The sequence below is a fragment of the Nycticebus coucang genome, chromosome 23, assembly GCF_027406575.1.
Source record: "Nycticebus coucang isolate mNycCou1 chromosome 23, mNycCou1.pri, whole genome shotgun sequence".
Classification (NCBI taxonomy): Eukaryota; Metazoa; Chordata; class Mammalia; order Primates; family Lorisidae; genus Nycticebus; species Nycticebus coucang.
Genome location: NC_069802.1, coordinates 33,527,054 through 33,545,512, shown reverse-complemented (window position 1 = coordinate 33,545,512; position 18,459 = coordinate 33,527,054). Strand labels below are relative to the sequence as shown.

Below are 18,459 nucleotides of genomic sequence, written 5' to 3'. Positions count from 1 at the left end.
ATGCATGTTGTTTCTCTATCTTCATATTCTTCCTAGTAAAGTGTCTCAAGAATGGAAGAAAAAGTACCCAGTGTACTCACCCTTATTATGAAACTAATGTAGGACCTCCACATGAAAGCTATAACCCAGTTATAACCTAAGAATAGGGAGAAGGGGGAAAGGGAGGGGAGGGAGGGGGGAGGTAGGTGGAGGGAGGGGGATTAATGGGATTACACCTGCTGTGCATCTTACAAGGGAATATGTGAATCCTAGTAAATGTGGAATGTAAAGGTCTTAGCAAAATAACTAAGAAAATGCCATGAAAGCTATGTTAACTAGTGTGATGAAAATGTGTCAAGCGGTCTATGAACCAAGTGTACGGTGCCCCATGATCATACTAACGTACACAGCTATGATTTAATAAAAAAAAATTAATTAATTAAATAAAATGCAGAATTACTCAGTTGAAGTCTAACCTTATTCAACTGAGGTTAGACTCAGTTGAATAAGTCTAACCTTCATATTTTTAAAGGATCTTGATTAGGTTCATTTTATTAAGTAAAAATAGTTTCATGTTGAAGAGCTTCCTTTCCATTGATCACAAAGAATATTGACATTTGTTTTTCATTGATCCATCTCTGATAACATAGGACTTGGAAAGTTAAATTAATATTCACAAAGTTAACTCAGTGAACATGGCGATTTCTTTGAGAACATCTTATTTAAACTGAATTCAAATCTTTAGAATAATCCCTGTCTTCTGTACCCAAAATGGTCTTTCTCAGCCAGGTGTTGCGGCATGCACCTGTTGCCCCAACTACTTGGGAGGCCTAGGTAGGAGGGTTTCTTGAGCCCAGGGGCTTGAGGCTACACTGAGTTTTGACTCTGGGACTGAACTCTAGCCTGGGACACAGAGTGAGGTCCCATCTCTAAAAAATACTAAAACATAAAAAAATGGGCTTTCTTCCTATTGTGTCTTATAAACTTTACATTTTTGTATCCAACATCTAGCTGGCTAGTTCACTCTCACAAGCATGCGGCGACCTTCTTCTTGCCCCCAACCAGTTCTGTGCAAGCTGTCACGTTTAATTGTATTTATTCATATCACTTGCATCATCATGTACCATATTTTTCAATATAACATCTTAATGACATTCGATGAGTATTTATTAATACTTTATATATTGTGATGGATGCTATAGATTGTATACATTGCCTTTCTATCCAAAAAAATTTCTTTTTTTTTTTTTTTTTTTTGTAGAGACAGAGTCTCACTTTATGGCCCTCGGTAGAGTGCCGTGGCCTCACACAGCTCACAGCAACCTCCAACTCCTGGGGCTTAAGCGATCCTCTTGCCTCAGCCTCCCGAGTAGCTGGGACTACAGGCGCCCGCCACAACGCCCGGCTATTTTTTGGTTGCAGTTTGGCCGGGGCCGGGTTTGAACCTGCCACCCTCGGTATATGGGGCCGGTGCCTTACTGACTGAGCCACAGGCGCCGCCCCCAAAAAAATTTCTTTTAATCTTGAAAGAAAAGCAACTTGTCTACCTCTGTATTCTCTACTTCCTAATACATCTCTGAGCATCAGCCTTTGTTTGTGCCTGTACTTTGCTCACTACGTGCAACATGACTTTTAACACCACGTCACCAACACTGCCGCCTACAGAGATGGTGCATGTTCTCAGACACAGTTGCCGTTTTTAGAAATCAGTATCTTGATATCTCAATTATTGGTTAATTGCCTTTTTTCCTTTTACATTATTTTTCTTGAGAACTTCTGCCACAGTAATATTTTGACTTCCTTTTCACTTTTCTTACCACTCTTTCTCTAGCTTCTTGAATGTTTTCTGAGGAGCTGTCCTCATCATTCTCTCTGGAGACATGGTGTTACAAAGAGCCTTAAACTGTCACCTTTATGGAACTGACTCCAAATTATGTTGTCAGAAATGCAACTTCTTCTTTTCTCTGCTCCATTTCCAATCTCCTCCTACAGATGTGCTTCTGTATCTGCTATCTGCATGAGAAACTGGACATACTTAAAGCTTAACTCATTTCTCTTTCTGATACCAGTTTCTAGTCTTTTCCAGTCTTATCTTCAGTTATCTTCTGATTAATTTTCTAAAACCTTCCTTGGAGGCCAGGCACCGTGGCTCACACCTGTAGTCCTAGCACTTGGGAGGCCAAAGCAAGCGGATCACCCCCGCTCACAAGTTCGAGACCAGCCTGAGCTAAAGCCGCGCACCCCCGGCTTGAAAAGTAGCCGGGTGTTGTGGCAGGCGTCTGTAGTCCCAGCTACTTGGGAGGCTGAGGCAAGAGAATCACGTGAGCCCAAGCGTTAGGCGTTGGTATGAGCTATGACACCACGGTACTCTACCAAGAGTGACAAAGTGAGACTGTGTCTCAAAAAAAAAAATGAATAAATAAAACCTTCCTTGGCTTCCTCCTTTTCTATCCTCTTCCCCTGCTTTGTTTTTCATTTGCTTTTTTCTACGGTCCATCCTTTGTAGATGTTTTGCACAACTTCTCTCTGCTCATTTCGAAACACCTTCTCCATATTTGCTAAGACAAGTCTTCCTAAAACACAGAAGTTAAGTCTTCCTTGAACCCCTGTATGTGGTTCGTTTTTGTCACTGCCTACTAAATATCTCCTTAGCCTAGCATTCAAGGATATGGCTAGCCTCAACGGGCTTCTTTTTTGCTCTTGCACTTCTTGTTTCCGACATATTTCATCCAACGTTGACTACTCTCTATTTTTTAAATAAATTAATTTTTTCCCTACTTTTAAAAATATTTCTCCTTTCACTTGGAAAACTCACTCAAAGTCGTGCTCCTATAAAATCGTTCTTACCTGTGGACCCCGCCCTCGTCACTGGCCTCAGTAAGCACTGCTGCCTTCTCTCTTTTACCATGAGTGCTGTCTAATTTCACTTGGAGGTTGAACACATTGCTTTGTTAGCGAGACTGCCGCTTTCCTCCAGCGCACTTCTCCAAGCACCCCGAAGCTTTGGTGTAGAGGAGCACTGTGGTTATATACAGAAGTGCTGTCTTTCCTGGTTCACATCCTTCACAGCAGTGTAGGAATTTTATTAGATCGTTTTCTTTCTTTTTTTTTAATACTCCCAGAATATCTGGCATCAAGATTCTTCAGAGGCTTGTACAGGATGTGCCCTGTACAAGGATGCATTATCGAGGGTGGGCTCTAACTTGGACCAAAGTCAGGGGGAGACACCTTTTGTTGTTCTGTGCACTTGCAGAAGCCCTGTCTCCCGTTACGTGGCTGGCACACGTGTAATGAGTTAGTTCAAGGCCTTCAGCGCAGCGTTCCCGGCTACCTCTCTCCTCCTCCTCCTGTGTTCTGCCGATGCCGTTTGGTCACGTCCTCTCCTCTGTTCAGTCCGTATCATCTCCGTCCTGCCACCGCTTTCTGAGAGGTTTCCCTGGTTACGCATCTAGTCTGACTCTGCTCCTACACCAGGTTTTTGCTGTTGTCCGTAACAAATTGAAGTGATACAATCTCCTTTACAGTTTTAATGTTGTCATATAACTTTATTTCTAAACCTTTCTTCAGACTCTCTCTTAAATCCAGGTAATCAAAACTGCATACTATCTGTTTTACATCTATATTACCTTAATTTTTAAATCTTTAAATTTGTCATTATATGCTTGACTTTAACTTATCGTTTTCTTAGTTCTGAGGTTTAGGTTGTGTTTGTTCTTATATTTTAGGTCGTTCTTCCCTCTTTCCAATAGACGATGGCTTGCTGGATGATGGTCACAGTGATCAAGTTGGTGTTTTAAATTCACCCACATGTTACTCAGCTCATCAAAATGGAGAGCGGATAGAACGCTTCTCTCGCAAAGTGTTTGTTGGTGGGCTTCCTCCAGACATTGATGAAGGTGAGGTGGTGATTTGGGCTTTAACAGAAACCACAAAGTTAAAAAATTTAAAAATGGAATATAAATGTGAATAGGGTATGGAATTTTTTACCTCTTAGAGGTTTTCAGAGTTAGAATGGGCAATCATCTCTTAAATATTCTGTCACTTATTGAAATACGGGCATAATAATGCATGCTATTACTGTGAGCATTTTTATAATAAGATTTTCCTGATCTAGATCATATCCCACTTTTTTTTTAAATTACAGAACATATCTGAATATATAACACTTAAAACTTTTTGTGTAATTATAACACAGACACACACCACACTACACCGTTCAAATAAATGGAACCAACGAGGAAACCATATCTGTTTTTCATGACAGTCAGAAGTTTAATTTCTTTAAGGGTAAATGTGCTCTTGGAATCAAGTAAGAAAGAGGCTGTAAAACCCAAAAAGGAAATGGAAACAAAAATAAGAAGTACAGATTATACAAAGGCTAATAAAAATATGTTAAAATGACCATGCGTGATAATATGACAAAAGAAAAATAATTCAAGATAAAGAGCAAAAACATTGAAACTATGTAAGGTTGTGGGAAATCTATCACTGATTCATACCTGATGGAGAAGATAGTGCTGCATTTTGGAAATTTTTCAGTTATGATTCAGACGCCCACAAACTTGTTCTAAGTAATAATACACTAAAATTTCCATGTAATGACATGACTTAGAATACATCATTGCATTTGACCTATATGGGTTTCAGTGAAACAACTTCACATGTGTCAGACTCTAGTATTAATTTATCGGCATTACATCTGTTCGTGTCTTGTTCCAGCAGACCTTTTTTGCCTCAAGAAAGGATTTTACTTACGAGGCAGTAAAAGATCCTTTTGTTTAATTTTATGTTAATATCAGCATTTTTCTCAAGCCAGTGCTATTTACAGTTTGGTATACTATAAAGCCACTAGTATCCATACAATGTTATATAAAATTTTTATGTTCACATGGAATTGATTATTCCAGCCATTTTGCTGCTTAAAAATGAATTTATTTTGACTGAGATATTTAAGAGATTTTACATATCTTTTTAATAAAGGTATTAGACTTATTCTCAGTGTTGTTTGTGTTCTAATTTATCTTAGGGTGTTAATACTTTTAAATATTAAATTTTCAAAGTAACTTTAAATTACGGGATATCTTAGAGTCAGTGGTTAAAACAAATTCCTAATGATACGACCTTTTTGGAAGGAACTATGGAAAAACCTCAAAGAACTCAACCTAGACCTCCCGTTTGATCCTGCAATCCCATTACTGGGCATCTATCCAGAAGGAAAAAAAAAACCTTTTATTATAAAGACACTTGTACTAGACTGTTTGTCGCAGCTCAATTTATAATCACCAAAATGTGGAAACAGCCTAAATGCCCCTCAACCCAGGAATGGATTGACAAGCTGTGGTATATGTATACCATGGAATACTATTCAGCCATTAAGAAAATTGGAGACTTTTGCAGCATTTGTATTAACCTAGATGGAGGTGGAACACATTATCTTAGTGAAGCATCACAGGAATGGAGAAGCATGAATCCTGTGTATTCAACTTTGATATGGGGACAGTTAATGACAGTTAACGACATGGTGGGGCATGGGGGAAGGGGAGAGCAGACAGAGAGAGAAGGAGCGAGGGGGATGAGGGAAAGGAAAGAAAAGGAAAAGAAAATAATGACTGATTCTCACATAAGTTGGATTTAATTTTGACCAAAGTACTTTATTTGAACAATAACTTTTAATTCAACTTCTTAATATGTTGTTTAGGATATTGCATCTACATTTATAAGTGAAATGTGTCTGTAATTTCCCTTTATAATAATATATTTTTCCAATTTTAATATCAGATGTATCCAGATGTAGTAGAGTGAATTTAAAGGATTTCTTCTTTATCTATTGTCTATAAGATTTGGCATAATCTGTTTTTTGAAATTATCTTCTAAATTTATTTATAAGTATTAGTTGTCTATTTTTTTGAGACTTTGGAAATGAGTATTCCCAGAAATAGTTCTCCTCACTATTTTAGAGGCTGTTGGGGGAGGGGAGGTTGTTAAAAAAAAAAAAAAGGAAAGAAGAAAAAATTCCTAATGCATATTATTGCACTTTCTTAAGATGAGATAACTGCCAGCTTCAGAAGATTCGGGCCTTTGGTAGTTGATTGGCCTCATAAGGCAGAAAGCAAGTCCTATTTCCCACCAAAAGGTAAGGGCTTTTATTGTTATTGTTTGCCAGGAAATTGGTTGTACACATACAAGAGCAAAAGAAATAACTACTTGTTTTGATTTCTTTGATTTCTGCTAATTTTGTTTTTCTTTAGCATTGAATAGGAACACATCTGTATATAAACATTAATAGAGTAATTTAGGCCAATAGCTGAGATTGAGGGAAGCCAAATGATCCTGAAAACTGTTCTGATTTTACTTTAAACCCATCAGAAATCATGAGAGACTTGCTATACTTTCTCTGTAATGATTTGGTGATGATTTTATAGACCCAAATCAACAAATGTTTGAATATTTTCTCTGTCTAAATATTCTTCAAAGTATCTTGGTACAGACATATGAAAAAGTTATCTTTCCACGTAGTGAAATTAAGATATATGTGATGTATTTGTATTTTATAAAATATAAATCTACAAATAGTTTAAATAGTACAAGATTTTACCTAAGTGTTCTAGACAATGGTAGATAACAGCAGAGCACTATAAGTCATACCAGTTCTGTTGGTAAATCAATAAATTAGAGGAAAAAGTGACTGATTAAGTTTATTCTTTTAACCCCCAGTTATACAGAGCATTAAAATGTGAGAATAGTTAGTTGTGTCAGTCACTTGTTGCTAGGATAACACTGTGGCTGATCTCCAGAGTGCAGGAATCACAAATGGTGCAGGTCACACTGGAGGCTGCCATGTGTGGGGAGAGCAAATACCCCTGACCAGCAGAGGAGAGGAAGTAGAGTCAAGCATTAATTTGGTCAGTCAGGATTGCTAATAGCAGATTTTCTAAGTGAATAAAAGAAAGGGGGAGAATGAAAGACTTTGCTTTGAAATCAATGCGGTATAATTTCAGAAAAGAGATGTACACTATTATTTGCATGCCCAGGTGAATTATCAAGCCTAGAAAAAGGACTCAAATAGATCTTTTAACTGGTCTGATTTGTATTCTGAGAAAAGAAACATGATAGAGAAGTTATTGGCACACACAACCTAGCTAAGCGTTCCTGGTAGTGAATGGTACGGTCGTCTTCTCTTTCTGTCTTTGAGAATTGTAGAACCTCCCTTACTCGTTCATGTAATGTTTGGGGGAAGTGGAATAATGCAGCGCTGCTTTGTACTTTTAGATATTATGCTTACTGGACTCAGGAACATCTTTGGAGTAGGGATTCTGGATCCCAGGCCTCTGAGATTCTAATTAAAGCTATTTACCTCTTTCCATATACTCTGGAGTTTATTGATCTCGGAGGTCCTAAATTCTTGGTTTAAAGAGAAAAAATTAGCTCCATACAGTTTGAGATATGTTCATTTACAAGCTTAGTTTTAAGCTGTTTTTATTTATAGTGTAAGTATCTTGTTCTGTTATGATGCTTATCTTCAATGTTCAATAAAAATGCCTATTAGAGTTTCTGGTGTTCTGCCTGACCTACACCCTTCCCACCTGCAGACTCCAGCATCCTGCCAGCCTTCTCCAGTCTTATCCCACTGCCCAGGCATGCAGTGTTGGGAAACTTACCTGGTAGTGCTCTCTGTCTTGCTCCCCTGTGGAAATGTTTCAGTGGTTTCTGTTACTTTTAGGATAAAGGCAAAAATAGCTTTGCCCTGCCTGGCCTCCTCTCTCTGGCTTATCTCGTACCACTGCTGCTTGTTCCCCTTCATTCCCCACACTGGCCTTGTTCTCCCTAGCCCCAAGGTTCCTTCCTGTGTCTCTTCATCTTCTTATCCCCTACTTGTCAGAGTAAGATAATCGGGGAAGACCTTGAGGACCCACCTGGAGCTGTCACCTCCGCCTGCTGTGGGCCCTCCTGTCTCCTAAGCTGTCTGCCATGACACTTATGACAGCTGTAGTATCACATTTTTACAACTTTACAAATGTGTGATTATTTAATGAATGGCAGTTCTTCATGTAAAACTACATCTTTATTCACGTTTGTGAATATTTGTATCTTTGTATTCTTGATAATTCACAGATTGATAATTACCTAATAATGATATAAACAATAAAAAATATGGTGGGATAGAGATATCATTTTGACCTCCAGCAGGTGGGAGGAAAGCTTTACTGAGAAGTTTTGGATTAAATCTAAAATATACTGCGTAATTTAGATAGATAAAAAAGAGTTGAACATTCCTGAGATACTTTGCTGAGAAGAATATGTTCCAGCTCCATCCATGTAAAAATGAAAGAGGTAAAGTCTCCATCTTTCTTTAAGGCTGCATAATATTCCATGGTATACATGTACCACAATTTGCTAGTCCATTCGTGGGGCAATGGGCACTTGGGCTTCTTCCATGACTTAGCCCAGAATTGGGCTGCAATAAACATTCTGGTACAGATGTCTTTGTTATATTGTGATTTTTGGTCTTCTGGGTATAAACCTAGTAAAGGAATGATAGGATCGAGTGGCAGGTCTATTTTTAGGTCTCTAAGCATTCTCCAAACATCCTTCCAGAAGGAACGTATTAGTGTGCATTCCCACTAGCAGTGTAGAAGTGTGCCCTTTTCTCCACATCCACGCCAACAATGTACTCAGCCCTACTATGAAGCTAATTTATAGCTTTCACATGAAGGCTATAACCCAACTATAGCACAAGAATATGGGGAAAGGGCCAAGGAAGGGGAAAAGATGTGGGAGGGAAATGGGTGGGGCCGCACCTATGGTGCATCTTAGAATGGATACAGGCGAAACTTACTAAATGCAGAATACAAATGTCTACATGTGATAACTAAGAAAATGCCACGAAGGCTACGTTGAACAGTTTGATGAGAATATTTCAGATTGTATATGAAACCAGCACATCGTACCCACCCCTTGATTGCACTAATGTACACAGCTATGATTTAACAATAAAAAATAATAATAATGAAAAAAAAGAAAGAAAAAAATAAAATAAAAAAGAGTTGAACGGAGTTGTAGGCAGGAATTGAAGTGTAATTTTGGAAAGGAATTAGGCATGATGTGGGTGGACACAGGGATACAGGGGCGTGTGTCCTTGTGTGCACACTTGTTCCGTCCTGTGAGAGGACAGTGCCCTCTGAACCTAGAAGGGTGGGTTGGGGCAGATCTAAGAGTTGTCACTGCTGCTTTTGCTGTGACAGTGTGGATTTTGTGGTGCTTATTTTCTCAAACTAAAAAATAAAAAAATTAGAATTAGAGAGTCATAGATTTTTTTATGGTACAATTTTAGTTAATTGCCAAAGCCAATTTTCTCAAACCTTTTAAGCATTCTCTGTTACTCTGCATTTCCTATGGTTTGGAAAACACTGGCACATAAATATCCCATGGGTGCAGCTGCCTTCTACTTAGAGCAGTGACTCAGCCAACAGACGCTGAGCCCCACACACATCTCTGCTGCGAGCAGAAGCACTCACCTGTGTGATTACTAGCCTGGTTTAATAACCTCTGAAACTACAAACATTTTTTGGTAAAATGTTTTCAAATCTAAAGGCTTGCATTAGATCAGTCATAATTCATCTACCATAATACTTAGTTTTTCTGAAACTTTCCTTTTCTAATAATAGCAAAAATTAGTTAAATAATATTTAAAATGATCTTAATTTTAATATTAATATTTTATATGTTTATATTAATATAAACTTTAAATATAAATTTTAAAATCAAGTTATCACAAAAATTAGACGTATTAAAAATATTGAATTTAAAATACTATTTTAGTAAGTTAGCCTTACATCCTCTTAATGTTTAATATAACAAAATAGTTATAGTTCTTGGATCTTTAGTTTGTATCAAAATTAGGTCCTTAAAGAAAAGTGGGTTTTATTTTTTATGCATATTTAAATTGTTCATGGCAATTAAATCTAATGATGCATTTTTTAATTTTCACAATTTTCCCTTTGGAAATTTCTATTTATATAGGCTGATTTGATGGCTTCAGGGTTTTTAATGGCAATCATACGTTTTGTTAAAATTAAGTACTTTTATGTTCATCAGACTTTGTGGCATGAAAGCCATTCTTTACTTTTGGTAGAGAACCATGGCATCGTATCTCACAACAACCTCAAACTCTTGGACACGAGTGATCCTCTTGCCTCAGCCTACCAAGTAACTGGGATTACAGGCACCTGACATAACGCCCCACTATTTCTATAGATGGGGTCTCACACTTGCTCAGGCTGGTCTTGAACTCCTGAGCTTAAGAGTCCACCCAGAGTGCTGGGATTACAGCACAGCCTCATAAAAGCCATTCTTGACAACAAGCTGTGTTTTTTGAGCTCTGAGCAAACCTGACCTCACGCTTCCCGTGGTGTTAATGGAACAGACACGCCCTGCATGGTGGGTGCTGCATGTTGGGAGTAGACTGCAGTGCAGTGGTGGGCCTGTGTCTGCATAGAAGCCACTGGAGTCATCACATGGTAGTAAACTCGCAGTATACATATTAATGTCTTTTTATAATGAAGCTGTTCTGTCTGCTGGATCCGTGAGTTTTGATTAAGGATTGACCATTAGTGGTTCAAAAGGAAGGAAGAAAGGGGATATTTCCCAAAAGTGTAGGAATCTAAGCCAGAGCTGAGAGCCAAGTTCAAACGTAGTCCCTGGACAATTAGAAAAAAGTGTTCCATTGGTTGTCCAGGTTAAGTCTTAATTTAAAAATTCTGACCCACGTTCTGTTAAGGAGAGTGATTCATTCCAGTCCTCTCCCTAGGGTAGCCTTCTTAGTATCATTTGGAAGTTTTCATGAAACTGGAAATTTTCCTCTACTTAAAAAAAAAAAAAAAAAAAAAGAATTTCCTGGGCCTTTCCAAATGTGCTGTAGAACTTGTACTACCTCAAAGGCAGTTTAGTAAATCGTAGCTCCAAATAAACTTGACTGGTTAATTCTGCCAAATCCCTCATGAAACTGCACACTGCTAGAAAGGCAAGGAGACCGTGGAGCTGACCTGGGTTTGAAATTCTCAGCCATCTACTTGCTATGAGGCTGACTTTGGGGAAATAATTATCTTCTGGTTCCTCAGTTTTTTCTTCCATAAAATTAGAATAATTTTTCATAAACTTGCTATGAGAATCAAATGAAATAATTCATGTAAAGTTTTAGTGCTTTCTCTGATAGTAAGTGCTATTTATAAAGTAGCTTATGGCTTTATTCAGTGTGTGTGTTAGGGTATATAATTGAATACGTAGGATATTTTGTTCGCCTATAAAAAGTAGGTGAACAAAAAAACTCATCTTCTTTGACAGTTTCTCTTTCTTTTTCAAAAGCATGGAATTTTTTTCAGTAGTACTGAAATGTGTGGTGAATTCACTGTAACACGCCACCTCGTTCTAATGTTTATTCCAGGCTATGCATTCCTTCTCTTTCAAGAGGAGAGCTCCGTTCAGGCCCTGATCGATGCTTGTATTGAAGAGGACGGGAAGCTCTACCTATGTGTCTCCAGCCCCACCATCAAGGACAAACCAGTAAGTAATTGCTACCAAGACAGGCATTCCCAGAAGTGTTCTTAAGTGACCGATAATGAAGAAAAGAACAATGACGCTATTAATGTTAAGAGTTCAGTCTTTGAGCTATCCAGATGGTTTATATTATCTACATCAGATATTATCACAATAATCTGTTTCCAAATCCACTAACAGATTTTTTAACAAGGAAATGATCACTGTTAGCTTTTACCATTTTTTTCTTTCCCCAGTTATCAAGGGAATAAGACCCAATGTAATTTTCTTCATAGGTTCAAATCCGTCCTTGGAATTTAAGTGACAGTGATTTTGTAATGGACGGTTCTCAGCCTTTGGATCCCCGAAAAACAATTTTTGTTGGAGGTGTTCCTAGGCCACTAAGGGCTGGTAAGTAGAATATTAACAAATGTTGTTTTCTAAAAAAAAATCATTTTAAATATGAATTAGTCCACTCATAGGCCCTTGGCAGTTACTGTGTCCATAGTGCTGTAGGGAAGGGCAGGGCAGACTCCTCCTGCTACAACAGTTGCTGCTGCAGAATTCTAAGGCAAATTCTGATAACCTTCCTTAAGACTCCCCAGTCACTAGAGAATTGTCCAGCGCTCCATCTCATCTGTCCACAGTAATATAGAAGCTAACTCCAAGTAGACTCTGTAAGAAGGATTTGATACTCTCTGTGGTATGAGAATTTGGGATCTGTTTGTTTTCTGTGGGTCGATACTGCTATCTGAAGAAGAAATGAGATTTTTTTCTCTTTTATCTGTTTTTTGACTGTTAACTAAAGTAGCACTTTAGATAAATGAGTGATAAACTTCTGTTTATCAATAACCAGGAACAAGAAATCTACCAAAAGATGGCATCTAGGAATGAAACATAGATGTAGATGGCCCCTGGATAAGCAGGTTACATGGGACCACATGCCGTGTGGAGGACGTGATGCTGCCGTCCCTGAGCACCACCTCTTCCAAGTCTGGGAGACTTGTGTTAAAGAACTTGTCATACGTGTCCTTTACAGAACATGATGACTGCTACAAAAAAAAAAAAAACTATAGGGGATAGAGGAACATACAGCAAGGGAACGTGGTAGAGTCTGATGTCTTGAAGATACCTGCATTTGAACTGACGTACAAGGATTGAACAGGAAGAGCAGGGGCGGCGATGGTCGTGTGTTTCAGGCAAAGGCAATCACTTATTTAAAGGTCTGTAGTGGAGGGAGCAGGGCACCTTGGAGGAAATGAAAGTAGCCCAGATGGCTAGCTTAGGATGTGAGGAGTGAAGGGAAAGACTTGAGATAATATTGGAAAAGTAAACAGGAATCAGATCAAAAGTATAATGGGCTAATTTGATATTTATGCTCATAGCAAGGAGAAATGATCAAAGAATTGTTAAGCAGAGAAGAGACGGCATAATTGTGGTTTTGAAAGGACAATTTGGCTACTAGCTCGTAGAGCAGGGAGCAAGGCTGAGAGCAGATAGGGGTAGACCAGTTCAGGCACCTGCCACCGTGGTCCAGGCAGTGGAAACTTGGATCAGGCACCTGCCACCGTGGTCCAGGCAGTGGAAACTGGGATCAGGCACCTGCTACTGTGGTCCAGGCAGTGGAAACTGGCATCAGGCACCTGCCACCGTGGTCCAGGCAGTGGAAACTGGGATCAGGCACCTGCTACTGTGGTCCAGGCAGTGGAAACTGGGATCAGGCACTTGCCACTGTGGTCCAGGCAGTGGAAGCTGGGACTAGGAGTGGCAGGGGTGAGAAAGCAAAGCAAACTGATGTCACATATATGTGTGAGGTTAACACAAAGGTTGAATTGCAGTTTTCAGTTTTGATAGTGGTACCATCTGCAGAGGTCTAAGGAACTCTGGATGAGTGAGTTGAACACAAGTACATGGCACTATTCAGAACTCCCAAGTGGAAATTTCAGCTAAAATATGTTGTATCTGCTACATTCTCTTATTATCAATAAGAGAATATGTCTTTCTACTGTTTTTAAAATAAACTGGGAAGGTAAGGATCAAAAGCAAATAGAGAAAGCTATTGCTGTGAACCAGAGGAAAAATAACGTTAGCTGGAAACTGGTATTAGTGATGGAGGTAAGGAGATTGGATTCTGGATATGTTTTGAAAGTCAGGTTCATAGGGTTGCATATGCAGCGGGAGGGGGGAAAAAAAACAGCAAGCAAGAAGCCAAGGATCCTGACTTGACAACTTCATCCTTCCCACTGCTCACTAACCAGGTCAGCAGAAACTCACTGGAGCAGGTACCACGGGAGGGAGAAGATGATGAGCTCTGTTGTTAACACAATGAGTGTTGCAGTGTCTGTTCAATGTCAGCATAAGTTGCCCAGTTGACAGGTGCACATGCAAGTCTGGAATCCAGGAGAAGTCTAGACCCGAGGTAGGAAAATAGGAGCTTGACAGCACCCAAAGGGCATTTAAAGCCCAGAACTGACTTGGGATAAAGTCGCCAGAGTCGGGAGTGTAGCTGGAGGTGCAAGGACTATCAGGGTATTCAGATGTTGAGGATAAACTATCAAGAAAGACTGAGAAGAATTAGTTCATGAGGTCGGAGGAAAATTAGTAGAATAATATCCTGGGAGCCAGATGGAGACAGTATTTCAAACAGTCTTTCAACTGTTCAGTGCTGCTTGCAGGTGGATTGACCACTGGGTTTGGCAGTGGGAGAAGTGAGCTTGGCATGAGCCATTAAGGAAACATGGTGTGACAGTCACATTATAAAGGGTTGACTAAAGATGGGGGAGAATGATTAGGGAATACTAGAATAGATTTTGAGGAATTTGGCTGTAAAGGAGAACAGAGAAATGAAGTAATTGCTGAGCAGGAGAAATCGGATTATGACTTTTTTTGTTGTTGTTAAAGATGGGACAGATCGCAGTATACTCAGGAATGAGCCAGTGTAAGTGGAAAGCTGACAGTGCAGAGAAGGGGAGGGAGGAATTGCCAGTGCAGTGGCCTTTCAGAGCGACAGTTTGTGGGATCTAGAGCACACGTGAATGTATTGGAGTTACAATACTAGGACAGAGGACAGAAATTGCTGTGTGTTCAGTGTGGGCAAGTTGTTGGGGGTAGCAGCGGCGAATGTAACTTCATGTGTTTTTAACAGCTGCCTACCGTCTGCTCTCCTTCTCCTGGTCAAATGTTAGCATCCTATTGACTTTTACTTTTTAAGAAAACATACTTAGAAATTGTTGATTTTCTGTGTTCTCTTACTTGACGCGACCCTCTTTTCTTTTTGAAGTGGAGCTTGCTATGATCATGGACCGGCTGTATGGTGGAGTTTGTTACGCGGGAATTGATACGGATCCTGAGCTAAAATACCCAAAAGGTGCTGGGCGAGTTGCTTTCTCCAATCAGCAGAGCTATATTGCAGCCATCAGTGCACGGTTTGTTCAGCTTCAGCACGGTGACATTGATAAACGTGTAAGTTGCAATTTGGGAATCATTTATGTCCTATAATAAGGTGAGAGAATTAATATAATTCAAACACTGTTTTTTAACACTACTTTTAATTCTCAGAGTTAAAGGTTAGTGTATCAAAATGTCCTTAAAGTGTAAGATTCTTGAGCACACTTTAAACTTTAGATAAAATGTTTTTAAAAGGTCATTTTACATGCCTGTCCAACAGTCAATAAGGTCTAATTGTCCTTCTGACCAGGGAGGCAGAAGACTGTGGGATTGAACCCCATTTCTGCTGGTGGCTCTATAGTCATGGGCAAATTAACACTCTCTGTGCTTCTTTTTCCTTATTTTTAAGCAGAAAACAATACCAATATGTCTTATTTTAAGTATTAAATAAATTCACACATATACAAGTACTTAAAACAGAACTTGTTTTTATTTATCTTAAAATCTAAAACAAAATTACATAGTGTGTATTTTCCTAAATTAACTGACCTAAATTTTAAAATGTTTGCTCTTAGTAGCATGACTTAGGTTATCACAACAAGAGCTTTTTTTTTTCACAGTAAGAACTTTTAAGAAGGCCTAGGAATGATAACTGGAAGCCACTCCATTGAATAATTCCAAGTACTGATAACCATCTACAGTAGGGGAGAGGATCTAAAAGGAGGGCCTTTCCTGATAGTCAGATATGCACATGTAGCCTTTTTGAACTGGTGTGACCTTAGATTCCTATAGTCTTGTGGTTCTCAGCCTCAGCTGCACATTAGTCACCTGGGAACTTAGAAAGTCTTGACATCTGGGTGTCAACCTGACAAGCTGCTGTAATCGTTCTGCGATGCAGCCAGGGCTGCAGGAGAGCATGAACTCCCCGAGGGACACAGATGCATACCCATAGACAAGAACACCCATCTCCTATGACTGACCTGTACTTCTGTGGGGAGGTGACAGGTCACAGAGGAAGCTGTTTACATAGTACATAATTATGGTTCTTAAATATTATGAGTAGAGGAAGGTCATTGTCATGTTGTGCCTCACATATTTCTTCATTTCCAACATGACAGTGAAGGGCCGATTATTGGGAACAGAGTATTCTTAAAGAGTGGCCAGGATGCAGAGCAGGTGAATTAAGAAAAACAGGCCTCTGGAAAAGGCATTGCAATACCTAAAAAAAAGTTTATTTTCTAAGCTACAAGATGTTGAGCTTTATTTGAAAGAATCTGAGCCTTAAGTACTTTACAAGTCACTCATGTTGCTTATACAAAGAACTGTTAAGCCATTGATCTTTATGACTGTCATCTCTCCGATAAGAATATAGTCATTACACCATAAAAAGATTAAATTTAAATATGTAACTGTCAACTCAAAGATACTTAGGATACCTATCTGGGGAGAATTAGAATTGTTTATCCAGCTTATTTTGGGACTCATGGAGACTATGAGTTTGCTATCTCTCATAGCTAAGAAACACAACACCATAGATGGCTAATTCCTCATATTTTTTAGTGTATTATTCCATGAGTTTTATAATCCACTGTAACTTCCAGTAGATAATAAGGGAAATGATGTTATGTTAAAGTTAGAGAATTATTGATTATTAAGCATTTCATGAGTTACAAGTACAGGTGACAAAACATTGCCAATTGGGTCATCTGAAAACGGAAAGGACATCATCACAGGAAACAGGACCAGGTGCAGCATCCAGGAAGCTCCTTGTGCACATGAGAGTTAATTGTCAGAAACTGTTAATCAGAAGTAGGTTTGAAACTCAGTTTTCTTCTTTTAAAGTCCATGAGTTTAAGTTAAGTAGATTAGCTTTATTAAACTAATATGTAGAAATCATTGTATTGGTAAAATTTTTTTGAACAGTTTTATCTTAAGAAACTTGTGAGCACCTGGCATTTTATGAGGTAGTGTAAACACCAAAGACCCTGGCTGGCTTCAGCGTGAGAATGACAGCCAGGAAACAGGCCACATTCACTGCTGTTTCATGGAGTGTCTCCCTGTGCCAGGTGTTCTGCGGGGCATTGGAGCTGAGTGTTGAGTAGATGCATGCTGTCCTGGTGCTCATGGCGTTTACAATCTAGAAAAATGAAAGCCAGTACTCCTTGATTCAAGTTATCTTGATTTGTTCTTTGGGCATAGTAATGCTCTTCTTTGATGATAGTTGTAATGAAGATAATGAATCAGAAATAGAATCCTGGCTAAGAAAAGAAAATAGAATCCACAGAGGAAAAAGTTGAGAGAAAGATTAAGCAAAATATTTTAGAATTTGTGTCAAAGAGTATTTTAAAACTCAAAGACCAGTGGGAAAAAGATGAAAAATTTTTATCTGGCATTACAAATCAATTAAAATTAGGGGGAAAAAACTCCAATAGGAAAATATGCAAAGATATAGACAATTCAGAAAAGCAAAATGTCCAATGTGTATACAATGTTTATCCTAACCCTAGTCAATGGGAGGTGTCGGAGTGAGGGGAAATGGTGGAACCCGTTTGTGCAACCCCCATGAGGATTTGATACCCTTCTGTTTCTCATTCAGAATCATTCCTGCCTCTGAAAATACTAACACACAGGTGTTTCAAAGATGTTACTTCAAGAACAGTAAGGGCACATGTTTTGCAAATCAATTAGATTTTTATAGATTTTAAAAGTATTTTCTGCCTTTTGAAAATATAGTAAACACCATCTAGTTTGTAGTCCTCTCAAGAAGACGTATTAACACAAAGTTACCAGATCAGGGTCTTTTCATTCGTAGTGAATTATGGGTATGAAACGCTGTGTATGTGATATTATATACTGTGTAACATTACATTAAAACAACAATTAGCACTAGAACAAAATGATTTCATGTTTTTAATTTACTGTATGATAAAGCTATCATAGTGTGTATTTTCCTAAATTAACTGACCTAAATTTTAGGTCAGTTAAACTGTCCTGGAGAAGGACAGTTTCCTTGGGAAACTGTCCACTTTCTCAGCTTTTAATGCCAGTCTTTGTCTCTAGAACACTAAACATTTTAAGTCATCACTAGATCTGATTTCTGAAGCAGAGGCTGATGAGACCTGTTTCCATCCTTCTTTTAGGTGGAGGTGAAACCATACGTGCTAGATGACCAGATGTGTGATGAGTGCCAGGGTGCACGCTGTGGTGGGAAATTTGCTCCCTTTTTCTGTGCCAACGTCACTTGCCTGCAGTATTACTGTGAGTTTTGTTGGGCAAATATCCACTCTCGTGCGGGACGTGAGTTCCATAAGCCATTGGTGAAGGAAGGTGCTGATCGCCCACGTCAGATCCATTTCCGCTGGAACTAAGAAGAGCAAATCGGCCTCTGTGTGACAAGGAAGGAAAGGGTGCATGTGGCTTGTGTGTCCAGAGATACTGACACGCAGAAGAAATAAGTGCATTCTTCTGCTTTCACCCCAGCTACCAATACATGCATCTTTATCAGCAGCCAAAACACTACAAGCCTCTTGTTTTTCACCAAAACCCTACATCTCAGGCTTA

The 18,459-nt window shown here is 38.9% G+C and overlaps 1 protein-coding gene across 10 annotated transcripts in view; it reads left to right on the top strand.

The window, feature by feature from the left end:
* CPEB2 (cytoplasmic polyadenylation element binding protein 2) overlaps positions 1–18,459 on the top strand; it is a 75,378-nt gene that overhangs the window by 53,343 nt on the left and 3,576 nt on the right. For 9 of the 10 annotated variants that reach the window (XM_053577636.1, XM_053577634.1, XM_053577631.1 and 6 more), the window contains 6 exons: positions 3,705–3,875; positions 6,023–6,112; positions 11,420–11,538; positions 11,808–11,922; positions 14,792–14,973; positions 18,039–18,459. The exon at positions 18,039–18,459 is cut by the window's right edge and continues 3,576 nt beyond it. In XM_053577636.1, coding sequence (XP_053433611.1) covers positions 3,705–3,875; positions 6,023–6,112; positions 11,420–11,538; positions 11,808–11,922; positions 14,792–14,973; positions 18,039–18,266 — 905 coding nt within the window. In that variant the 3' untranslated portion in view covers positions 18,267–18,459. The remainder of the gene's footprint in view (positions 1–3,704; positions 3,876–6,022; positions 6,113–11,419; positions 11,539–11,807; positions 11,923–14,791; positions 14,974–18,038) is intronic. The other variant, XM_053577629.1, reaches the window with a different exon arrangement.